The 26,715-nt window shown below is 39.9% G+C and overlaps 1 protein-coding gene across 4 annotated transcripts in view; it reads right to left on the bottom strand.

Annotated features, from left to right (window-relative positions):
* The window catches only part of LOC105481592 (attractin), a 178,966-nt gene that overhangs the window by 115,221 nt on the left and 37,030 nt on the right, over window positions 1-26,715 (bottom strand). For all 4 annotated transcript variants that reach the window (XM_011741275.3, XM_011741276.3, XM_071079598.1 and 1 more), the window contains exons 2-3: window positions 8,870-8,953; window positions 3,606-3,719 (exon numbers count right to left, since the gene is read on the bottom strand). In XM_011741275.3, coding sequence (XP_011739577.2) covers window positions 3,606-3,719; window positions 8,870-8,953 — 198 coding nt within the window. The remainder of the gene's footprint in view (window positions 1-3,605; window positions 3,720-8,869; window positions 8,954-26,715) is intronic.

Here is a 26,715-nt window from a genome sequence, read left to right as displayed (position 1 = left end):
TTTGGTAAAAGCCGAGATCCTTGCCAAGCCCTACGCAATCTGTCCCAGACATACAACCTCATGCTCATTCACTCTGACCTAGCAATTCTATTTCTTTGTAGAAAAAATACTTGCTCATGTACACAATGACCAATATACAAGAATCCTAACCACAGCACTGTTCAGATGGCAACAGGTTGGAACCCATCTAAATGCTCATGCCCAGAAATCTGACTGCATAAGTCACTGCATATTACATAGGTCTGCGGGACTAACAAGAAGCTCATCAGGCATTCTGATAAGGGCATAGGGGAGAAGCAAGCTGCAAAACAATGGGCCTAGTACATGTGTACACTTACATGTACCTATATAAATGCATACAAAAATGACTGGAAGAGTCCATAAGCAAGGAATCAAAATGAAGAGGGAAAGGATTTTCATTTCATTTGTTTTGCTTTGTTTTATTTTGAGACAAGGTCTTACTCTGTCGCCCAAGCTAGAGTGCAGTGGCACGATCACAGTTCACTGCAGTCTTGACCTCCTGAGCTCAAGCAATCCTCCCACCTCAGCCTCCTGAGTGACTGGGACTACAGGCACACACCACCACGGCTGGTTAATTTTTAAAATTTTTTGTACAGATGAGGTCTCACCCTGTTGCCCAGGCTGGTCTTGAACTCCTGGGATCAAGTAATCCTCCTGCCCCAGCCTCACGAAGTGTTGCGGTTACAGGCCTGAGCCACTGTGCCTGGCCCTTTATTCAATATATATATATATTTTTTTCTTGAGACAGAGTCTCCCTCTGTCGCCCAGACTGGAGCACAGTGGCGCAATCTCGGCTCATCGCAACCTCCACCTCCCTGGTTCAAGCAATTCCCCTGCCTCAGTCTCCTGAGTAGCTAGGATTACAGGCATACACCACCAAGCCCAGATGATTTTTCTTTTTTTGTATTTTTAGTAGAGATGGGGTTTCACCATGTTGGCCAGACTGGTCTTGAACTCCTGACCTCAGGCAATCCACCCACCTTGGCCTCCCAAAGTGCTGGGATTACAGGTGTGAGCCACCACGCCTGGCCCTTCAATTTTTAATATGAAGACAGAACTCTAGGAACTCTGAAACTCTGGTGCTCCAGGAGTTACAAAATAGTGATGCATTTTCTACTATGTATTCAACTAACAAATATTTACTAAGCATTTACTACCTGTGAGACACTGTTCTAGGTACCAGGAATACAACAGTGAATAAGACTATGTCCCTGCCTTCATGTAGTTCACATTAGAAAAACAACAAATAAGCCCAGATACTCCCCACATACATAATGCGAGGTAGAGACAAACGCTATGAAGGGAAGGAGAGCAGAGGGAAAGAACAGAAGGTGCTACTTTAGAAAGTGTGAAAGGAAGGCCTCTTGGAAGAGGTGACATTTGATTGGAGATGTAAATGAAGGATTAACCATCATCATGCTTTCACTGGTTATATACACCAGAATCCCTTGAAATGCTGAAGGAATAAGTACTGACAAGACCAGGGCCACCTGGAAACAGGTATGTCAAAAGCAATCTTCGGCTGGATGCAGTGGCTCACACCTGTAATCCCAACACTTTGGAGAGGCCAAGGCGGGAGGACTGCTTGAGCCCAGGAGTTCAAGACCAGCCTGGGCAACACTGTGAGACTCCATCTCCACAAAAAAAAAAAAAAAAAAAAAAAAAATTAGCTGGGCATAGTGTTGCATTCTTGTGGTCTCAGCTACTAGGGAGGCTGAGGTGGGAGCATCTCTTGAGCCCAGGAGGTTGAGGCTGCAGTGAGCTACGTTCCTGCCTCTACACTCTAGCCTGGGGGAGAAAGAAAAGGAAAAGGGAAAGGGAAGAGGAAGGGGAAAGGGAAGGGAAGGAAAAGGGGAAGGAGAAGGGGAAAGGGGAAGGAGAAGGGGAAAGGGGAAAAGGGAAGGGTTCCTCTAGATCACACAGTCTAACAACTGCCCCACCAGCACATAACTTTCTTTAAAAAAAAAAAAAAAACTCTAAAAGGAATAATGTTCTTTTGAAGAATTTTCTCAATCACTCTCTCTGCTCTACCACTGCTACCACTGTTTATCAAATATACTGTCCAGGTGAACCACAGAGTGATGTACACCTGCTTGGCTCATGTTCCTACAAGGCTCCTGATAAGCTGATTCAAAGTGCCTGGCATACAACAAGAGCTCCATGAATTCTGATTAACAAACACGGTAACAAGTGAATCCCCAACAAGTACTATTATGATAACATCACACTTAGTTTTTGGGCCTGTGTTAAAGTTTGGGGTGCTTCTTGCTACAAGTTACATTTCAAATGCTGGCATAAAGATACACACTCCAACACTTGGCCAATGCCACTTTAAATGTTCAGCACAGCCATCCACCCTGCTCTTTGGCCTTGTAAATGAACCTTTAAAACCCAGAAAATGGCCTTGGTTCTCAGTTCAAAGATACGTCCGAGAGATTTCTAAGCCAAAGCGGGTAGAAAAACACGAGGACACAACAGTCACCTGATCTCCTGTCCTTGTGTACTGTTTGCCTCCTGTTAACTCCCTCACCCACACGGGACATCAGCCAGACAAGCCCCATGTGAGAAACACAAAAAATATTTGTTGAACTGATTTCTTTTTAAAGTAAAGGAAATGAAACGTTTGAGACAAAGAAATTTAGAAAGCCAGTTGCAGGTGGTTTCCTAAGGGGATATGCATTTTAGAAAAATATACAGTCATACACCACATAATGACACTTGGTCAACAACGGACCACATATATGACAGAGGTTGTATAAGATTATAATACTGTATTTTTTCTGTACCTTTCCATGTATAGATATGTTTAAATATACAAATACTATTGGGTTACAATTACCTACAGTATTCAGTACAGTAAGATGCTGTACAGATTTGTGGCCTAGGTACAATAGGCTGTACCATATCAGCAGGATGTACAGTAGGCTATACCATCTATTGGTGTAAATACACCCTAACAATTCAGAACACTCCATATATTTGGTGTTAAATTGCTTCTGTTTAACTACTAATGTAAATGTACTTATTGAAAAAAATATATATAATAAGTATGTTCCTGATTTCTCCACAGGTAGCCACTGTTCATTTTATGTGTACTGTTCCAAAAAGTTTCCCTCACTCATGATGCACATACATAGACACACACAGTTATATTTGAACTCAACAAATAACTCCTGAAGGCCTATGCAATGGGCACTACACAAGGAATGTGATGGATGTTATTCCTGATTTAAATTTTTCACAGAAATAGTTTCATTCAATATATTACTCTCAAAATATTTTGTAACGATAAACTTCACCACCACCACAAGGAGCAGGTGAACTTAATAGACCTATCACAATTTTACAGATCAGGAAACTGAAGAGAGAAGTCACGTACTATGCCTAGAAACTTACCCAGGGCTACAGAAACCAAGTTAGCACTAACACACAAGTGATGGTGGGACTCAAGAACTAGTATTTTTTCCATAAAATAAATGTGTTAAGTGATAATAAAGGTGAACCCAGTAAGAATGCAATCTAGAAGATATGTTTAAATTTAGAATCAAACAATGATGAAAAAACGCTTATATGACTGAGCTTACCTAAATGCAGCAACTAGCGGTGCATAAATTGAGTCCCCATCATAAACGTATAAATGGTCCCAACTACACTCTGTAGCAAAATGATTGAAACGAAGTCTCATTATTCTATTTGGCCTGAAAAGAATAAAAAAAAGGAATTTATAATAAAATTATTGTAACTATCAGACATTTGAGAATATAAAAATTCAGATTTTTAAATTAATAATATGTAACACAGTCTAACAACTGCCCTATCAGTACTCCTTCATTTGTCAAAGATTTATTTAGTACTCTCCATGTGCAAGACTACTAAACATGCAATGGGAAACACAATTGATGTGGTCCATGATTCTGGGCCTTACAGTCCATTCAGTGGCCACTCTTTAATGGCCTCTGAACCAACCAATTAGCCTTACCATTTCTGCACTTCCTTATTCAACTTCAGATTCCACACTACGTCATTTCATAAACATGCCTGCCAATCCTCTAAATTTGCCAGCCCCTCTGATTTTTCATGACACTGGCTGGCAAAAGCTCTGTTCTACAGGAAACCAGTTATCTGCTCTAAGATTGAATCAGGAAAAAAAAAAGAGGGGGGGCGGTGGAGGTAAAAAAAAAAAAAAAAAAAAAAAAAAAACCTAAGCTGTATTGGAGAAAGCCATACCTCTACACCACACCACTAGATAGACTGGTTTCGGCATTGGTCTCTGCTCTCCAACTGCAAATGGCACTTAGATTCTGCCAGCAATCCTACCAATTCTCTCTCACTCTCCACAACTGCTATTCTCAACGACTATTTCAAATCACCCAGTCCCACCTCCCTGCTTATGCTCAGCAACCAGACAAAAAACCCTAAAATTCCCATTTTCCAAAATTCTATACCTATCTGCCTCTCTTTCTGTTTCTCAAATATCTTACATCTCCCTCTTATCTGGAACTTTTGCATCCACATTTAAATCTGCTTAAGTATCACATATTTTACAAAAATAAAAACAGGCCGGGCGCGGTGGCTCACGCTTGTAATCCCAGCACTTTGGGAGGCCAAGGTGGGCGGATCACGAGGTCAGGAGATCGAGACCATCCTGGCTAACACAGTGAAATCCCGTCTCCACTAAAAAAGACAAAAAAATTAGCCAGGCGTGGTGGTGGTTACCTGTAGTCCCAGCTACTCAGGAGGCTGAGGCAGGAGAATGGCGGGAACCCAGGAGGCGGAGCTTGCAGTGAGCCGAGATCGCGCCACTGCATTCCAGCCTGGGCAACAGAGCGAGACTCCGTTTCAAAAATAAAAAAAAATTAAAAAAATAAAAATAAAAATAAAAACAAAAAGCCTCAAATCCCGACTCTCCCTCTACCAAATACCTGCCCTACCGTTTCTCCTCCTAATAAGGTAAAACTTCGCAGAAAACTTTGCTTTCTCCAGTGCCTCTATCTCACTCACCCCTTCACTCTCTAGCCTGGCTTCAGTCCAACACTCCACTCAGAAAGCTCTGGGAATATCAACATCATTATATCCTGCTGATGCCTAATTCTATTTCTCCAGTTTAGACCTTTCCTCTACCCCACACTTATCTAACATCTCTAGGTTAACAACTAAATAAATACATAAACAAGTAAACTCAGATGGTGATGAATACTGTGAAGAATTATTAAAAGAAGGTGATGTGGCAGCACAAAAAGCAGTAGGGAGATAGCCCAGTAAGCTTTGGCAACATGAGAATGACAAGAGACAAGCCATGTGAAAAGCCCAGGGAGGGAACAGCATGGTCTTAAGGGAGAAAGAAGCTGACATGTCCAAGCAACATGAAGAAAATCAGCGTGCCTGAAACACAGCAAACAGAAAATCTTAAGAGATGAGAAGTGGGAGGTGGGCAAGGGGCAAAAGCAGGAGGCCAACTTCAAGGCTACTGTGTGGCCCAGGAGAGAGAGGATGGTGGGTCTCCCAGTTGTAGAGATGGAGGTGAAAAGGAGTCTGGTGATGGATTGGGGAGACACTCTTTTTTTTCAAGACGGAGTCTCGCTCTGTCGCCCAGGCTGGAGTGCAGTGGCTGGATCTCAGCTCACTGCAAGCTCCGCCTCCTGGGTTCACGACAATCTCCTGCCTCAGCCTCCTGAGTAGCTGGGACTACAGGCGCCCGCCACCTCGCCCGGCTAGTTTTTTGTATTTTTTTTTTAGTAGAGACGGGGTTTCACCGTGTTAGCCAGGATGGTCTCGATCTCCTGACCTCGTGATCCGCCCATCTCGGCCTCCCAAAGTGCTGGGATTACAGGCTTGAGCCACCGTGCCCGGCCGACATTCTAAAGGGAAAACTGACAGAACTTACTGACAGGCTAAATGTGGGGAATAAGAAAAAGGAGGAATGAAAGTTTCTTTGCTTCATTTTTCGCTTACACTGAGGAGGAACAACCATTGAGAGCATATTCAGAAAAACAAGTGGAAGAGGGCATCAGGTGGTTATGAACTGATAGGACAGAGCAGAGCTCCTTAGAGCAGCACTTCTCAAAATGAAGTCCACAAAATGCTACAGGTCCTGAGACCCTTATGGGAAGTCCCAGGAGGTCAAAACTATATTCACAGTAAAACTAAGATAGCATATATTTTATCGCCATGCTGGCATTTACTAATGGTTCAAAGAGCAATGGTGGGTGAAACTGTGGGCATCTTAGAACAAATTGAGACAACAGCAGCAAATGGTACTAGTGATCACTGCTGTTCTTCACCACCAATTGCTCACAGGAAAAAGAAAAACTGCCAGTTTCATTTAAGGATATCTTGATTAAGCAGTTTAAAACTTCTAATTTTATTAAATCCTGACCAATTAGTAGACATCTCTTTAATATTCTGACAAGATGGAAAGTAAATATAAAACACTTCTCTTGCCTAATAGAAGCGCCATGGTTTTCTCAATGAAAACCACTTTTCCTACTGTTTAAGTTGCAAGCTGAATTAGCTACTTTTTTCTTACAACACCATTTACCATGCTTACTTGAAAGAACAATCAACAAATTATGGTTATTCAGAGTTGGATATCTGGCAGACATTTTCTTAAAAATTAGGAAAGCAAGCCTGTCACTTCAAAGAAAACAACTGACAGTATTTGCTGCCAAAGATAAAATACAAGCTTTCAAGTAGTAATCAGGATTTTGGAAAATTTGTTATCTGCCATACTTAGAACTTTTTGAGGAGACTGATGGTGATATTAACTAATGTGATTTTTTAAATATTATGTAAGGGAATAAATATATCAACATATGGAAGATCTGCATAATTCAATGACCTATTGTTTTCCAAATGACCTATATATCATGTTACCAAATCATGGATGGGCAAAAGATCCACTCAGTGCAAGAAAACCAATGGATTTTAATTTAACAAGTACCAGAAGTTCCTTCACATAGTTTCAGATTCCAAACTGCAATTTACTTTTAAGAAATTACTACTTGTTAAGTTTTGATATGGTATCAAAGAAGACTATATACAATTATTTTATAATACTGTACTATTAATATCTTTTTTCCTACTTCATATTCAAGTGAGGCCTCATCTTCTTGACACGCTTCAAAACAATAACATACTGCAACAAAGTGAATGCAGAAGATATGATAATTCAGCTCTTTTTTTTTTTTTTTTGAGACGGAGTCTCGCTCTGTCGCCCAGGCTGGAGTGCAGTGGCCGGATCTCAGCTCACTGCAAGCTCCGCCTCCCGGGTTCGGGCCATTCTCCTGTCTCAGCCTCCTGAGTAGCTGGGACTACAGGCGCCCGCCACCTCGCCCGGCTAGTTTTTTGTATTTTTTAGTAGAGACGGGGTTTCACCGTGTTAGCCAGGATGGTCTCGATCTCCTGACCTAGTGATCCGCCCGTCTCGGCCTCCCAAAGTGCTGGGATTACAGGCTTGAGCCACCGCGCCCGGCCTCAGCTCTTTTATCAAGCTAGACATTAAAGAGATTTGCAAAAATGTAAAACAATGTCATTCTTTTCACTACAATTTTTAAAATATGAGGTTCTTTTTCATTAAAATATCATTTGTACTAACATGTAGTGGGCTTATAATTGTTGCTTTTAAATGAATAAATAATATTTGTTGGTTATAAGTTCTAATATGGTGAACACAGACAAACATAAACTTATCTGGGGCCGGGGGCGGTGGCTCACGCCTGTAATCCCAGCACTTTGTGAGGCCAAGGCAGGACAATCACTTGAGGTCAGGAGTTCGAGACCAGCCTGGCCAACATGGTGACACCCTGTCTCTACTACAAAATACAAAAACTTAGCTGGGCATGGTGGCACATGCCTGTAATCCCAGCTACTCGGAAGGCTGAGGCAGGAGAATCGCTTGAACCCGGGAGGTGGAGGTTGCAGAGAGCCAAGATCACACCACTGTACTCCAGCCTGGGCCACAGAGTGACACGCCATCTCAAAATAAATAAATAAATAAATAATAAACAAACTTATTTAGAATCCTCAAAGTTTAAGAGTGTAAAGAAGTCCTGAGACCAAAAAAGTTTGAGAAATACTGCTTTAAAAGTCTCCCATGAAGACAAGGAGAAAAAAAGCAACAGCTAGAGGGACACAGTGGGTCCAGAGAAGATATCACTTAAGCAATAACAGTTATTACAATTTTCTTATCCACAACAAAAATAGATACTTAGAAAAATAACACAATATTGTAATTTTCTAATGCTTTAAGCAAACCATTAAAAATATGTAACTGTGGCTGGGCGCAGCGGCTCACGCCTGTAATCCCAGCACTTTGGGAGGCCAAGGTGGGCGGATCACTTGAGGTCAGGAGTTCCAGACCATCCTGGTTAACATGGTGAAACCCCATCTCTACTAAAAATACAAAATTAGCCGGGCGTGGTGGCACGCACCTGTAATCCCAGCTACTCAGGAGGCTGAGTCAGGAGAATCGCTTGAACCTGGGAGGTGGAGGTTGCAGTGAGCCGAGATCATGCCACTGCACTCCAGCCTGGGTGACAAGAGCAAAACGCTGTCCCATTAAAAAAAAAATATATATATATATATATATATAAAACCATTTCTGAACTATTACAGTTGGAAATACACAAATTTGTGGTGTGTACAATTCATTTGCAGCATTAAATCAACATGAAACTTTTAAATTAATGAAGGCTAAGAAAAATAAAATTCACTTGTCAAATGAAAGGTTATCAAGTAAATGTTTTAAGTACTTTATGCTACAGATCGTTAATTTTATTTGTGGGAAAACTAATGCCACACTGACCTCTATGCTAAAAAAACAAAAATTAAGTCAGCCATTTCTACTTACTGTCCTTCAATGAGCCAGGTGCACTTCGTTTTATATTTATAATTTCCAGGTCCATCTGTTACAAACCCAGAAGATCCAGTTAGTCTGTAATTTAAATCAAAAAAGAAAACTTAAGTCTATGATATTAATTTCATATATTTTTATATATTTTCATATATTAGTATTTTTAAATTCTTAATATAATACAAATTAAACATAATGGGCACATTAACACATACTGTAACCAGTAGAAAATGACTAGTTATATTCAGATTGCATAAATTTAGATGAAACAAATACTTATCACATACATGAAAAAAGAAGACAGCAAAATATGAAAAGCAACAGGAATGAACAAAACATACCTAAATCTTAATTTTATGTCATCCTTTTTCCTTTTGGTAAAGATGGGTCTCGCTATGTTGCCCACGCTGGTCTCAAACTCCTAGCTTCAAGAGATCCTCCCACCTCGGCTTCCCAAAGCACCAGAATTACAGGCTTGAGCCTTCACACCCAGCCATAAATTTCTTAAATTTGTTTTTTATTTTTTGTAGAGACAGAGTCTCACAAAGTTGCCAGGCTTGAACTTATGGCCTCAAGCAATCCTCCTCTCTTGGCCTCCCAAAATGCTGGGATTACAGGCATGAGCCACTGCAACCAGCAAGTATCTGCTGCTATATAAAAATTTTTAATATTTAAGAAGGATGCTATTTCCTTCATCATGGCTATTTCCAGATCATTTTTCTTCCCTCTTTCATCAACAACATCAGCCACTCGGAACACAAGCTCGCTTCTGGATCTGCCTCCCTTACCTTCTGAGTCATCTCCCAGCTACTCCTAATGCACTAAAGATATTAATAAATCGTTCACTCTATTCCACTATCTGCATCAACATCTAAGATGTTCCATCCAAAACCCAGCCTCTCCATTTCTTACCCTCACCATTAACTATCTTTTCCTCCACCCCTCTTTAGCCATCCCCTTCTCTGGCCCTTGCTATTACCAGTAACAACATTACCCACAAAAAAAGCACCCTAACCTCTGACTACTGTCTCATGTCTCCAGTTCATTTAGCCTATTTCCCCCTTTCCAATGAGTCTTCAGCCCCATGGAGACCACCAATACACCAAACTATCATTTCTTCACTGTTCACCACCTACCATCCACACATGTCACTTTCTCACATACCTAGTTAAGATCCCATAGCCTATCACAAGAATCATACCCTGCAAACCCCTTGATGTTCTTGCCTTTCTCTCCCTCTGCTGTACTCGCCTGATAGAGATGTATCCATGCCTTACTCCCCAAAATCCATTCCACCCCAAAATGTTAGTTGAAGCCAATCATGTTTTCCCATGCCCCTTGTCATTGACTGATTAGAAATGTGTATCAATTAAAATTAGGTGTGGGCTGGGTGTGGTGGCTCTTGCCTGTAATCACAGCAGTTTGGAGGCTGAGGCAGGAGGACTGCTTGAGGTCAGGAGTTCAAGATCAGCCTGGCCAACACAGCAACACCCTCATCTCTATTTTAAAAAAAGAATATATATCTATATAGACACATATATATATACACACATATATAGAGAGAGAGAAAAAAAAATTAGGCTTTAATGCAACTGACGGAAAAACCTAAATAGTAATGGACTAACCACCAAGATAAAAAAATCCAAAGGTAAGCAATCCAGAGCATGGAAATCCAAGGCATTTCCATGATCATCAGGGACCTAATGCTGTTCTATACTACTGCTCTGTCATCCCCAACATGTGGTTTCTACCTCATAATCCAAGATAGTGGCTCAAGCTCCAGCTATTATATCCAAATTCTACCCAGCAGGAAGGAGGAAAAGAAAATGGAAGGTACACCCTCTCTCCCCCTGTTAAGTCACACATGAAAATTCAACTTACATTCGATTAGCCAGAAGTTACTGACATGTCTACAAGTAGAGGGAGGCTGAAAAATGTAACCGTTATCCCAGATAATCATGTACCCATCACAAAATCAGAATTCTTTTTACTAGAGAAGTACGAAAAGGCTATGATGTGTAACCATGAACCTCTGACACAGCATGTAATCTAATACTTAGATGTGAGGGCACATCTGATGGATGACTTCCAGGAAATATTTTCTCATTCTTAAGAAAGTGTGTGGACAGGGAGACACGCCCCTAGATCTCCTCTTCAAGGAAGGACTTGCTGCCAGCAGCAGCAGGGAAGGTGGTCAGCAGAACATCAATTCCTTCAGGGGCTGCCTTGCTGCAGGTTTTGCCCTTCCCATGGCAGCCCATACCATAAAGAGTATAAAGGCCCAGGCATTTCAATCCAACATGGGGCAACTCAAATAAGCAACCCTGACCTAGAGTTCCCCTTTGTCAGGACTGCATTGGAGCTCAACTTCTTCCTTTGCCTAATTCTGCCTAATTCCTAAAACACCTTCCTCTACAACACTAAAATCAAGTTGTAACCCAGACTCAGCCTTAGCAAATGCTTTTAAAAAAACAGCCTATGACAAACATCCAAGAAGAGACCGTCTCATTCTTCTCTCTCTGGACTTGGCTATGGCTGGATTTTACAGCTGGAAGTACTACAGCCTGAACACAAAGCCTGTGCTATGCCTAAACACAAAGCCAACACCAAAAATGACAAATCAAAGGAATGCAAAGTCCCTGAAAAAATAGTATCAACCACCCACAAAAACCACCTTACTCTAGGCTTCGAGTTTCTTAGTTAATTTCCCACTGGTTATTGTTTTATTGCATGTGTGTGTGTGTACACACTTCCTTGATTCTTTGTTTTAGGGCCTAACATAAAAGGTTTTATGGCTCTCCACTATGCCTCTCCTACTCCTAAGAGTTTCAGTGGACTTCACATGAACACTTAGGTTTGCAAATCAACATCAGTTTTAGAAAAGAAACAATTGTGGTTTTTGTTTTTTTTTGTTTTTGAGACAGAATCTCACTCTGACACCCAGGCTGGAGTGCAGTGGCACGCTCAATGGCTCACTGCAGCCTCAAACTCCTGGGCTCAGGTGATTCTCCTACCTCAGCCTCTGGAGTAGCTGGGACTACAGGCACACACCACTATGCCTAGCTAATTTATTTTAATTAATATTTTTTTTTAGAGATGAGTCTTGCTATGTTGCCCAGGCTGGGAAATAGGTCAGTTTTATTTTAAATGTTTACTTAGTATCTTTAAATATACATATTTATATAATTTTACAGATAATGCACAGATATGATCACAGACAATTTTTTTTTTAACCTACTTCCCCAGTTACTCTGACCCACCCTTGACCAAGGTAAACATTTAACCACCTAGCAGGAATTCCTAAATACTTTTCTTCATACTCATGAGCCTATGATATAGGCATGGTTCTCTTAAATTATTTTTTGGTTACGCAAATTATTACATACTTTTCTGCATCTTTCTTTGCTCACTCAACAAAACCTTACGGAAATTTCTCAAACTAATCTGGTATTAGTCTAATTTATTTTTTCTTTATGTAGCATAATATCCCATCTATGGAGGTATCATTTTTCCTGCCTTTCCCTACTAATGTTCATTTTGTTTCCAGTTGGCTGACAATATGCACATCACTGCAATAAATATCCCTATACATATGGCCTTACTTGGGCTTTTATTTCTAAGATTAGAAATCTTAGGAGGAGGTATACTAGGCCAAAAGGAATATGAATTTTAATTGTTAACCAAGCTGTCAAATTATTTTCCAAAAGGCTGTAACAATTCACATTTGCACCAGTAATGTATGAGAATATGCTATTCTCCACATCCTCTCAGCATTAGGTGTTCCTGTTTCTTTTAAATTATGTGTTTTTAATTCAAAATTCCCTGTGTTCTAATAAATGGCCCACAAGTGGTTACTGAAAGTTTAAAGGAATTTGAAAGAGAAAGGCCAGGAATATCAACCTAAAATTTCAGGTCAAGTTTTACAGTATCGTTGATAATCTAGGTGTGGGCATGGGCAACACCTGTATGCTAGGAAAACCTAGTTCACTGGCAGTCACACAAAGGCATCAAACTGAAAGGCATTTCAATAATGTAAGGCTACAAATGTAAAGAATAAAGATCTTGCCACTACCAATTTCTCAGTTCAAGAATACTGAGGCAATTCTGCAGTGGAAACAAATATAGGGAGAATAGGGGAACAGGAGGCAGGTTTCAAAGGAGTCATCTCATAGTTATTTCTTTCTACTTTACCTGTATTATTACCAGACAACATAGCCTATAAAATCTCAACTTTTCTCATCTGTTAAGATTTTCTTTATGGTCAAGTACCTTGGACATTAAACTTTGACCACAGTTCCCTGGACATTAAAAAAAGATCTATTCCAGGAATTTAAAACACTATTTCTACACACATATAATCAGGTTTATTAAATGCACTATTCAATTCCTTATACTCGTATTTTCATCTACTAGACCTAATTCTGATAAACACGTACTGAAATCCTGGCCAGGTGCAGTGGCTCACACCTGTAATACCAGCACTTTGGGAGGCTGAGGTGGGTGGATCACGAGGTCAGGAGTTCGAACCCAGTCTGGCCAACATGGCAAAACCCCTCTACTAAAACAACAACAACAACAAAATTAGCCAGGCATGGTGGCAAGCGCCTATAATCCCAGCTACTTGGGAGGCTGAGGTAGGAGAATCGCTTGAACCTGGTGGAGGCAGAGGCTGCAGTGAGCTGAGATCTCACCACTTCACCCTGGATGAAAGAGCAAAACTCTGTCTCAAAAAAAAAAAAAAAAATTATATATATATATTTTATATATATATAGTTCATAAACTATGTCTTTTACGATAGTAACAATTCATTTACCTAGTTTGATATTTAAATTTCGCCTTGTCTAATATTATTATAATTACTGATCTTTTGGATATTTTCCTGTATCTTAGATCTTTATTCAACTCTTTTATTTTCAGCTTTGTCTATCAAGTTTTCAATAGTTTGCTTCTACGAAACAGGACTTGGTTAGGTTTTGTTTCTTAAACTAATCTCACAGTATTTTCCTGGCGCAATATATTGACAGTATTTTACTGGGACAATATATAATCTGACGGTATTTTACTGGCACAATATATAATCTATTTGCATTTAGTTTAATGACTGCTATACCTATTTGATTCCTTCCAACCAAATGTTTAATCCATCTTAGTGAAAAGTAATTTATATATAATAAGATGCAGCCACTTAAGTGTACAATTTGATAAGCTTTGACAAATATATACATGAAGTGTAATCTCCTCAAACAGGATATAAAACAGTTCCCTCACCCCCAAAGCTCTTTTATATCCCTCTCCAGGTAATCCCTACCAATGTCTGCCTCAAACATTGATCTTATCTTTCCCACTATAGATCAGTTTTATAAAATTTGATTTAATGGAATTAAAGACACTTTTGTGTCTTGCTCCTTTTTATAAACATAACTTTTCTAAGTATTGTATCAATAGTTTGCTCCTTCACACTGCTGAGTAGTATTCTCTTGTATGAAAATACACAACTTGTTTATTGGTGGACACTTGGATTATGTAATTATAGTCTTTTATAAATGAAGCTAAGACATCTACAAATCTTTCTGTGGACAGGTATATACATTTCTCTTGAATAAATATACAAAATGAAATCACTGGATCAAAGTATAGATATGCACTTAAATTTTTAGGAAACTGCCAAACTGTTTCCACCTTACAATCACATCTTCAAGGTATGAGAGCTCTACTTATTCCTCATCAGTTCCCACCTTTGGTATAATCAGACCTTTTATTGGTTATTCCAGTAAGTATGCATTATTCTATCTCATTATGACATAAATTTTTATTTTTCTGATATTTAAAGATTTTCAGAGGCTGGGCACGGTGGCTTATGTCCATAATCTCAGCACTTTGGGATGCCAAGCCAGGTGGATCACTTAAGCCCAGGAGCTCAAGACTAGCCTAAGCAACATAGTGAAACCTCGTCTCTACAAAAAACTTAGCCAAGTGTGGTGGTATGACCTTTAGTCCCTTTGGAGGCTAAGGCAGAGGATTGCTTGAGCCCAGGAAGCAGGTTGCAGTGAGCCAAGATGGTGCCACTACACTGCAGCCTGGACAACAGAGGGAGAAACTGTCTCAAAAAAATAAAATAAAAAAGATTTTGAGTACCCTTTCTGTGTGTTTACTGATCATTTGCACATATTATTTTGTAATGCGTTTGTTCTTACTTTTGCCCTTCTTTTTCTTTCCAACTTTTATTTTAGGTTCAAGGGGTACATGTGCAGGTTTCGCAGGGGTTTGATGTACAGATAATTCCATCACCCAAGTAATCAGCGTAATACCTGAAAGGCAGTTTTTCAGTCCTCACTCTCCTCCCACCCTCCACCCTCAAATAGATCCGGTGTCTGTTGCTCCCTTCTTTGTGTCCATGTGTACTCAACGGTTAGTTCCCACTTGTGAGAGTATGTGGTATTTGGTTTTCTGTTCCTGCATTAATTCACTTAGAATAATGGCGTCCCTGCATCCACGTTGCTGCAAAGGACACAACTGCTTTCATTTTTACAGGTGGTAGTATTCCATGGAGTATATGTACCACATCTTCTTTTTTCTTTTTCTTTTTTGAGATGGAGGTTCACCCTGTCACCCAGGCTGGAGTGCAATGGCACGATCTCAGCTCAACTGCAACCTCCGCCTCCTGGGTTCAAGCAATTCTCTGCCTCAGCCTCCCAAGTAGCTGGGATTACAGGCATCCACCACCATGCTCGGCTAATTTTTCTATTTTTAGTAGAGACGGGGTTTCACTGTCTTGGCCAGGCTGGTCTTGAACTCCTGATCTTGTGATCTACCCACCTCAGCATCCCAAAGTGCTGGGATTACAGGCGTGAGTCACCACGCCCAGCCTTCTGGTTGTTTTTCTATTTGTTTGTTTTTATACCTTAAGTCCTGGGATACATGCGCAGAACATGCAGGTCTGTTACACAGGTATACGCGTGCCTCGGTGGTTTGCTGCACCCATCAACCTGTCACCTACATTAGGTATTTCTCCTAATGCTGTCCCTCCCTAACCCCCCACCCCCCAACAGGCCCACACCAGTGTGTGATATTCTCCTCCCTGTGTCCATGTGTTCTAATTGTTCAACTCCCACTAATGAGTGAAAACATGCGATGTTTAGTTTTGTTCCTGTGTTAGTTTGCTGAGAATGGTGGTTTCCAGCTTCATCCATGTCCCTGCAAAGGACATGAACTCATTTGTTTTTATGACTGCACAGTATTCCATGGTGTACATGTGCCACATTTCCTTTATCCAGGCTATCAATGATGGGCATATGGGCTGGTTCCAAGTCTTTGCTATTATGAACAGTGCTGCAATAAACATATGTGTGCATGTATCTTTATAGTAGAATGATTTATAATCCTTTGGGTATACACCCAGTAACGGGATTGCTGGGTCAAATGGTTATTTCTGGTTCTAGAACCTTGAGGAATCGCCATACTGTCTTCCACAATGGTTGAACTTATTTACACTCCCACCAACAGTGTAAAAGCATTCCTATTTCTCCACATCCTCTCCAGCATCTGTTGTTTCCTGACTTTTTAATGATTGTCATTCTAACTGGTGTGAGATGGTATCTCATTGTGGTTTTAATTTGCATTTCTCTAATGACCCGTGATGATGAGCTTTTTTTCATGTTTGTTGGCTGCATAAATGTCTTCTTTTCAAAAGTGGGTGTTCATATCCTTTGCCCACTTTTTGATGGGGTTATTTGCTTTTTTTCTTGTAAATTTGATCTTTGTAGATTCTGGATATTAGTCCTTTGTCAGATGGACAGTTTGCAAAAACTTTCTCCCATTTTGTAGGTTTTTCTGTTCACTCTGATGATAGTTTCTTTTGCTGTGCAGAAGCTCTTCAGTTTAATTAGATCCCATTTGTCAATTTTGGCTTTTGTTGCCTTTGCCTTTGGTGTTTTAGTCAAGAAGTCTTTGCCATGTCTTTGCCATGGGATTGCCTAGGTTTTCTTCTAGGGTTTTTATGGTTTTAGGTCTTACGTTTAAGTCTTTAATCCATCTTGAATTAATTATTGTATTAGGTGTAAGGAAGGGGTCCAGTTTCAGTTTTCTGCATATGGCTAGCCAGTTTTCCCAACACCATTTATTAAATAGGGAATCCTTTCTCCATTGCTTGTTTTTGTCAGGTTTCCCAAAGATTAGATGGTTGTAGATGTGTGGCGTTATTTCTGAGGCCTCTGTTCTATTCCATTGGTCTATATATGTTTTGGTACCAGTACCAAGCTGTTTTGGTTACCATAGCCTTGTAGTATAGTTTGAAGTTAGATAGCATGATGCCTCCAGCTTTGTTCTTTTTGCTTGGGATTGTCTTGGCTATATGGGCTTTTTGGTTCCATATGAAATTTAAAGAAGTGTTTTCTAATTATGTGAAGAAAGTCAATGGTAGCTTGATGGGGATAGTATTGAATCTATAAATTACTTTGGGCAGTATGGCCATTTTCACTATATTGACTCTTCCTATCCATGAGCATGGAATGTTTTCCATTTGTGTCCTCTCTCATTTCCTTGAGCAGTGGTTTGTAGTTCTCCTTGAAGAGGTCCTTCACATCCCTTGTAAGTTGGATTCCTAGGTATTTTATTCTCTTTGTAGCAATTGTGAATGGGAGTTCACTCATGATTTGGCTCTCATGAGTTTGTCTATTATTGGTGTATAGGAATGCTTGTGATTTTTCACACTGATTTCCTATCCTGAGACTTTGCTGAAGTTGCTTATCAGCTAAAGGAGATTTGGGGCTGAGACAATGCGGTTTTCTAAATATACAATCATGTCATCTGCAAACAGAGATAATCTGACTTCCTCTCTTCCTACCTGAATACCCTTTATTTCTTTCTCTTGCCTGATTGCCCTGGCCAGAACTTCCAATACTACGTTGAATAGGAGTGGTGAGAGAGGGCATCCTTGTCTTCTACCGGTTTTCAAAGGGAATGCTTCCAGCTTTTGCCCATTCAGTATGATATGGGTCTGTCATAAATAGCTCTTATTATTTTGAGATAAGTCCCATCAGTATCTAGTTTATTTGGAGTTTTTAGCATGAAGGGCTGAATTTTATTGAAGGCCTTTTCTGCATCTATTGAGATAATCATGTGTTTTTGTCACTGGTTCTGTTTATGTGATGGATTACGTTTACTGACTTCCGTCATGTTGAACCAGTCTTGCATCCTAGGGATGAAGCCAACTTGATTGTGGTGGATAAGCTTTTAGATGTGCTGCTGGATTCGGTTTGCTAGTATTTTACTGAGGATTTTTGCATTGATGTTCATCAAGGATATTGGCCTGAAATTTTCTTTTTTTGTTGTGTCTCTGACAGGTTTTGGTATCAGGATGATGCTGGCCTCATAAAATGAGTTAGGGGGGAGTCCATCTTTTTCAATTGTTTGGAATTGTTTCAGAAGGAATGGTACCAGTTCCTCTTTGTACCTCTCGTAGAATTCGGCTGTGAATCTGTCTGGGTCTGGCCTTTTTTGGTTGGTAGGTTATTAATTACTGCCTCAATTTCACAACTTGTTATTGGTCTAGGCAGGGATTCAACTTCTTCCTGGTTTAGTCTTGGGAGGGTGTATGTGTCCAGGAATTTATCCATTTCTTCTAGATTTTCTAGTTTCTTTGTATAGAGGTGTTTATAGTATTCTCTGATGGCAGTATGTATTTCTGTGGCATCAGTGATGATATTCCCTTTATCATTTTTTATTGTGTCTATTTGATTCTTCTGTCTTTTCTTCTTTGTTAGGCTAGCTAGCAGGATTTACTGATTTTTTGAAGGGTTTTTCATGTCTCTATCTCCTTCAGTTCTGCTCTGATCTTAATTATTTCTTGTCTTCTAGCTTTTGAATTTGTTTGCTCTTACTTCTCTAGTTCTTTTAATTGTGATATTAGGGTGTCAATTTTAGATCTTCCCTGCTTTCTCCTGTGGGCATTTAGTGCTATAAATTTCCCTTTAAACACTGCTTTAGCTGTGTCCCACCGATTCTGGTACGTCGTGTCTTTGTTCTCATCGGTTTCAAAGAACTTATTTATTTCTGCCTTAATTTCATTATTTATTCAGTAGTCATTCAGGAGCAGGTTGTTCAGTTTCCATGTAGTTGTGCAGTTCTGAGTTTCTTAATCCTGAGTTCTAATTTGAATGCACTACGGTCTGAGGGACTACTATGATTTCCATTCTTTTGCATTTGCTGAGGAGTGTTTTAATACCAATTATGTGGTGAATTTTAGAATAAGTGCTATGTGGTGCTGAGAAGAATGTATATTCTGTTGCTTGGGGGTGGAGAGTTCGGTAGATGTCTATTAGGTCCTCTTAGTCCAGAGCTGAGTTCAAGTTCTGAATATCCTTGTTAATTTTCTGTCTCGATCTGTCTAATATTGACAGTGGGGTGTTAAAGTCTCCCACTATTATTGTGTGGGAGTCTAAGTCTCTTTGTAGGTCTCTAAGGACTTGCTTTACGAATCTGGGTGCTCCTGTATTGGGTGCATATATATTTAAGATAGCTCTTCTTGTTGCATTGATCCCTTTACCGTTATGTAATGCCCTTCTTTGTCTTTTTTGATCTTCATTGGTTTAAAGTCTGTTTTATCAGAGACTAGGATTGCAATCCCTGTTTTGTTGTTGTTGTTGTTGTTGTGCCTTCCATTTGCTTGGTAAATATTTCTCCATTCCTTTATTTTGAGCCTATGTGTGTCTCTGTACGAGATGAGTCTCCTGAATACAGCACACTGATGGGTCTTGACTCTTTATCCAATCTGCCAGTCTGTGTCTTTTAATTGGGGCATTTACACTTAAGGCTAATATTGTTAAGTGTGAATCTGATCCTGTCATTATGATGCTAGCTGGTTATTTTGCCCGTTAGTTGATGCAGTTTCTTCATAGTGTCAATGGTCTTTACAATTTGGTATGTTTTTACAGTGGCTGGTATTGGTTTTCCTTTCCATATTTAATGCTTCCTTCAGGAGCCCTTGTAAGGCAGGCCTGGTGGTGACAAAATCTCTCAGCATTTGTTTGTCTGTAAAGAATTTGACTTCTCCTTCGCTTAAGAAGCTTAGTTTGGCTGGATATGAAATTTCGGGATGAAAATTCTTTTCTTTAAGAATGCTGAATAGGGGGAGCTTGCAGTGAGCCAAGATCGCGCCACTGCACTCCAGCCTGGGCGACAGAGCGAGACTCCATCTCAAAAAAAAAAGAAGCTGAATATTGGCACCACTCTCTTCTGGCTTGTAGGCTTTCTGCTGAGAGATCTGCTGTTAGTCTGATAGGTTTCCCTTTGTGGGTAACTTGACCTTTCTCTCTGGCTGCCCTTAACCCTTTTTCCTTCATTTCAACCTTGGTGAATCTGATGATTATGTGTCTCGGGTTGCTCTTCTCGAGGAGTATCTTTGTGGTGTTCTCTGTATTTCCTGAATTTGAACATTGGCCTGTCTTGCTGGGTTGGGGAAGTTCTCCTGGATAATATCCCGAAGAGTGTTTTCCAACTTGGTTCCATTCTCCCCAACACTTTCAGGCACACCAATCAAATGTAGGTTTGGTCTTTTCACATAGTCCCATATTTCTTGGAGGCTTTGTTTGTTCCTTTTCATTCTTTTTTCTCTAATCTTGTCTTCACGCTTTATTTCATTAAGTTGATCTTCAATCTCTGATATCCTTTCTTCTGCTTGATTGATTCGCCTATTGATACTTGTGTATGCTTCACAAAGTTCTTGTGCTTTGTTTTTCAGCTCTATCAGCTCATTTATGTTCTTCTCTAAACTGGTTATTCTAGTTAGCAATTCCTCTTTTTTTCAAGGTTCTTAGCTTCCTTGCATTGGGTTAGAACATGCTCCTTTAGCTTAGAGGAGTTTGTTATTACCCACCTTCTGAAGCCTACTTCTGTTAATTCATCAAACTCATTCTTTGTCCAGATTTGTTCCCTTGCTGGCGAGGAGTTGTGATCCTTTGGAGGAGAAGAGGCGTTCTGGTTTTTGGAATTTTCAGCCTTTTTGCGCTGGTTTTTCCTCATCTTCGTGGATTTATGTACCTTTGGTGACCTTCAGGTGGGGTTTCTGTGTGGACGTCCTTTTTGTTGATGGTGATACTATTCCTTTCTGTTTGTTAGTTTTTGTTCTAACAGGCCCCTCTGCTGCAGGTCGGCTGGAGTTTGCTGGAGGTCCACTCCAGACCCTGTTTGCCTGGGTATCACCACTGGAGGCTGCAGAACAGCAAAGATTACTGCCTGTTCCTTCCTCTGGGAGCTTCTTCCCAGAGGGGCACCTGCCAGATGCCAGCTGGAGCTCTCCTGTATGAGCTGTCTGTTGACCCCTGCTGGGAGGTGTCTCCCAGTCAGGAGGCATGGGGGTCAGGGACCCACTTGAGGAGTCTGTCCCTTAGCAGAGCTCGAGCGCTGTACTGGGAGATCTGCTGCTCTCTTCAGAGCCGGCAGGCAGGAACGTTTAAATTCTGCTGAAGCTGCGCCCACAGCCACCCATTCGCCTAGGTGCTCTGTCCCAGGGAGATGGGAGTTTTATCTATAAGCCCCTGACTGGGGCTGCTGCCTTTCTTTCAGAGATGCCCTGCCCAGAGAGGAGGAATCTAGAAAGGCAGTCTGGCTACGGAAGTTTAGATCATTTATATCTTTTTTCTTTTCTAATAAAAACATTTGCAGGTACAAATTCCTCTCTATATACTGCTTTAGCTGCATTCCACAAATGTAACAGACTGTGTTTATACCTTCATTCATTCCAAAATGTTTTTCTAATTTCCCTTATTTCTCCTTTGACCTATGTGTAATTTAGATGTTGCTTAATTTCCAAATGTTTGGGGAATTTTTCTAGTTATCTTTTTGTTAATGATTTCTACTGCAATTCCACAGAAACTATGGCTCATGCCTGTAACAGCATTTTGGGGGACCAAGGTGGAAGAATCACTTGAGGCCAGGAATTTGAGACCAGCCTGTACAACATAGTGAGACCTCATCTCTATTAAAAATTAAAAAAAAAAAAATAGCTGAATTTGGTAGAGTGTACCTGTAGTCCCAGCTACTCAGGAGGCTGAGGTGAGAGAATCATTTGACCCTGGAGATAGAGGATGCAGTGAGTTATAATCGCAACACTTCAGCCTGGATGACAGAGCAAGCAAGACCCTGTCTTCAAAAAAGAACACACATGATGTATGGTTTCAGTCCTTTTAAATATATTGATATTTGTTCTATTATCCAGGATATAGTCTATTTTACTGAATGTTCTAAAGGCACTTGAATGTGTAATCTGCAGTTGATACGTATCATATTCTCTAAGTGCCATTTATGTCAAGTTAATTGACAATGTTATTCAAGTCTTCTATATCCGCCCTATTTTTCTGTATACTTGGTTTTATCAATATTGAAAGGCAAAGGTTGAAATCTACAACTATAATTGTGGACTTGCACATTTCTCATTTTAGTTCTGACCATTTGTACTTCATGTATTTTAGAACTCTGTTATTAAACACCTACAAATGTAGGACTGTTTTGTCTTCTTGATGAACTTACACGTTTGTCTTTACGAAATATTTCTATCTCTGTTAATATTCCTTGTTTGTGTGAAGTCTACCTTGTTTTTGGTTTTTTTTTTCTCTTGACTTTTATTTTAGATTCAGGAGTATGTGTGCAGGTTTGTTGCATGGGTAAATTGCCCGTTGCCGAGGTTCGATGTACAAAGAATCCTTTCACCCAGTCGTACGCATAGTACCTAATAGGTAGTTTTTCAACCCACCCCTGGCTCCCAACCTCCCCTCTCAAGTAGTCCCCAGTGTCTACTGTTCCCATCTTTGTGTCCAGGTGTATTCACTGTTTAGCTCCCACTTACAAGAACGTGCGGCATTTCATTTTCTGTTTCTGTGTTAATTCACATGAAGTTGACTTCGATCTTAATATAGCTACTCCAGTTTTCTTTTTATGAGACTACATAATTTATTCACATTTAGTAGATGACCTAAATATTAATTTTGTTCTTTCCATCTATATTTTGTTTGTTGCTTATTTGACATTGCTATCTTTTTTCTTTTTCCTTATTTTATTAGTGTGATAAAGTTGGCGTGCAGGCTGGGTACACACTGGCTCATGCCTGTAATCCCAGCACTTTGGGAGGCTGAAGGCGGCAGATCACTTGAGGCCAGGGGTTCGAGACCAGCCTGGCCAAAATGGCGAAACTCCATCTCTACTAAAAATACCAAAAAACTATCTGGGCATGGTGGCATTTGAACCCAGGAGGCAGAGGTAACAGTGAGCCAAGATCCCACCACTGCACTCAAGCCTGGGTGACAGAGTAAGATTCTGTCTCAAAAAGAAAAAAAGAAAAAAAAAAAAAGTTGTCATTCATTTCATTTCCCCCTTTACCTAAGTACTACTGAACTTTTCCATCTTATCAATGGTTATCTTCCCTTTTCTGCCTTTCACTGTTGAAAGCATATGTCTTTACTATAATTTATAAACAAGATGTCAAACATTTCCCCTACAAAAATACTCCACACTTATCCACTCCTTTCCCATTCCCAACCCCAAAAATGAGACTCCTAAAATACATCTACCTTTTCTTCTTTTCCCTTCCCTCCCTACTCTATGACACCTTTGGCACATTTCTTCTGCAGAGCACCCTAATTCCTATACCCTGCAGAGAGAGCTCAATACTCATTCAAAACTTTTCCTTATGTCCATTCTATTAAAGAGGTCTAATGTAGCACTTACATATTTCCAGTCCAACTTCATCCATTAAGATATAATTTTAAATATAAAACCAAGTTCATTGTTCACTGCTCTTCACTCTCTTCTTCACCTTTCCCAGTCTTATAGTCTCTGTTCTGCTTCATTTATTTGCCTAGTATTTTCCTCAAATAGGATACTTGAGTGGTATGCTCTGAATTTATATAGACCCCCTAAACATCTTTCTTTTACCTGTACAGATAAATACCTTGGCTGGATATGGTATTCTTGGATTGCAGTCATTTTTCTCTCAGTAGCTCTAGATAGTAATCCACTGCTTTTTAGCTATAGTTTTCAAATTTGAAATGTGATGCCTGTCTTTTTTTTTCTCCTGTGGCTTACTGCCACTCCTCCATCCATTTCCTTTTTCAGTTCTTTTCTTTTTATTTCAATAGTTTTGGGAGTACAGATAGTTTCTGATTACATAGATGGGTTCTTTAGCAGTGACTTTTGAGATTTTAGTGCACTCATCATGCGAGCAGCGTACACTGTACACAATATGTAGTCTTTTCTTCCATCTGTTTCTTTCTCTCCTTCTGGAAGTCATATTATCCACATTTTGGACATCTCAAATTTCTCCTCCAAGTTTCTTTGCTTTCATGATTTCTCTTTTTATATTTGCTCTCCAAAATTTTCTTACACTGCCCCTCTTTTAATTCATTTACTGAATTGTTTAATAAGGAAATCATAGATTTCAGCTCCAGAAAGTTATCTGTTAGAAAAAGTACATTTAACTCTCTTTAAATGTTCTAGATTTTTAATTTAAAATTTGGAAAGCCAGTCTCACATGGATGTGTTCAAGCAGACAGGCTGTGAGTACACTGTGTGTTAACCTGTAGTAATATCTGTTCTCAGATCTCCCAGTACTGCTTCAGCCTTAAGCACAGGTTAAGACTCTGCCCATCCATTCAGCAATACATTTGCCTTGTAGAGATCAAGAAGGCCAACTATACTACATACATGGGTGCTATGTCCCATCTTCCAGGATCTGCAGCTTCATGGTCCTTGCCCCTGGCTACAATGGCCAGCTACACACCAGTTCTCTCTGCTTAGAAGGATCACTACAGAACCAGATCCTGCAGTTCTCTGTAGGGCACCACAGCAGGCTGGCTCAAGAGAACCAGACAGGGGGTAGGTAACTGAGGGAGCCAAGGAAGCGGGCCTCATTCAGGTTGCCATTTTCTTCATATCCCCCTTGGCTCCTCCTTATTATTAAAGCGCATCTGAGTTTGGGTTTTCTGTTGTTTCCAATCAAAAGTATCCCAACTACTTATTTTACCAATTCTAAAATGAACACTTTTAAAACTAATAGCTCAGAAATCAGGATATATTATAAAATCTATGGTATGTCACATACCATAAGTGACAGTGTTTTTTCTCAGTTCACAAAATAAGAGTGTATTTTGCACTCAATGGCACCTTGGTAAGGTGCAGTTATACATATGGCAACTCCAAACCTGGAGGAGCCCAACTCTCTGCTTACTGTTATATACCAACAAGCAGCTAGACATGGCTAGAGACAAAATATTATGCTGTTTGGTCTCTCTTCACACTTATAAACACACATCTCATATAGACTCTCCACACTGTGGGTCAACCAATAATTCATTTCCCCGGTCAATTCACTTTTTACACCTTATTTTCTCTCAATTTCCTAAACCTTCTTCCCTCTCTTCAATTTTAGCTGATAACTAGTAGATTATCCTACTTGTTTCATATCTATTGTCTTCCAGTGGAATATAAACTTCACAACAGCATGGATTTTTGTCTGTTCTGTTGACTATTTACATTTAAAGAGAGTACATTTTTAAATGTTCTAGATTTTTAATTTAAAATTTGGAAAGCCAGTCTCACATGGATGTGTTCAAGCAGACAGGCTGTGAGTGCACTGTGTGTTAACCTGTAGGAATCTTCTCTGTTCTCAGATCTTCCAGCACTGCTTCAGCCTCAAGCACAGGTTAAGACTCTGCCCATCCATTCAGCAAAGTATGCCCGGCATTCTAATGGCACTCAGTGAATAGTTGTAGAAATAATAACTAATGAGGAGAGAACTCTATATATTTTTCCCCACTACTAAATGCACATACTATGCCTCTCCTCTAGTTACAAAGGATAAATGGTGTGAGCCCATTCAGAGTTGCATCGTCTACCTGGGTCCAGAATTTTTAAACTCCACCAAATCAAGGGCATTACCAGAGCAAATCTAATTCTAACTTCCACCCAATACTTTTACCCTCTGCTGGATCAGCTTACAGACAAGCTGTTGCATTCTCTTCTTAAAAAACAAACCCCCTTCTGCTCATATTCTTCAGGCTACTGCCTACTTCTCTTCTCACTTTTATATAAAAAATCTTATTGAAAGTTGTCTGCTTTGACTAACGCTCTCACCAAATACCTTAACCAACTCCAACTGGACTTTAACCCTTACCCTCCTCTGAAATCCCTTTGTTAAGGTACATAAGGTAAATCTCATAGCATTCAAAAAGCTAGTAACTCTCTTCTTAAAACCCTTTTCACTTGGTCCCCAAAACTCTCCACTCTGGATTCCCTGGCAGCTTCTTCTCAGTTCACTTTACTAAATCTGCCTGCCTTCCCAATCTCTAAAAAGTAGCCCCGCTTCTCTATCTAAAGCCTGTTTCTCTACCTAATTCACTGGGTAGGTGATCTCACACTATCTCAAAGCTTTACATACCATCTACATACATTTTTAACCACCAAATTTTCATCTCCAGAATAGTATCACCATTCTCCTGATTATTCCAAGTAAAAACTAGGAATAATGCAAGCATAACATCTGCTTAAAAAAATTCTATTTTTCCAACATTTATCACTTTATTACTTTTCTTGCCTTATTGCAGCTGTTTTAGACCTTCATTACAATACTGAAAATGAAAAGAACTTCTGATAGAAGTATCCTGTCTTATTCCCAATCTCAGGGAAAAGCTTTCAGTATTTCATCATACAGTGTGATTGCTATCCTAAATTCTTTGTATAAGCTCTTAATATATTAAGGAAGTATCTTTTTTTTCTTTTATTTTATCTTTTTAAGACAAGGTCTTGCTCTGTCACCAAGGCTGGAATGCAGTGGTGGGATCATGACTCACTGCAG

This window comes from Macaca nemestrina, chromosome 15, assembly GCF_043159975.1.
Source record: "Macaca nemestrina isolate mMacNem1 chromosome 15, mMacNem.hap1, whole genome shotgun sequence".
Lineage (NCBI taxonomy): Eukaryota > Metazoa > Chordata > Mammalia > Primates > Cercopithecidae > Macaca > Macaca nemestrina.
The sequence above is the reverse complement of the archived record's forward strand: the minus strand, read 5'-3'. Positions and strand labels throughout refer to the sequence as shown.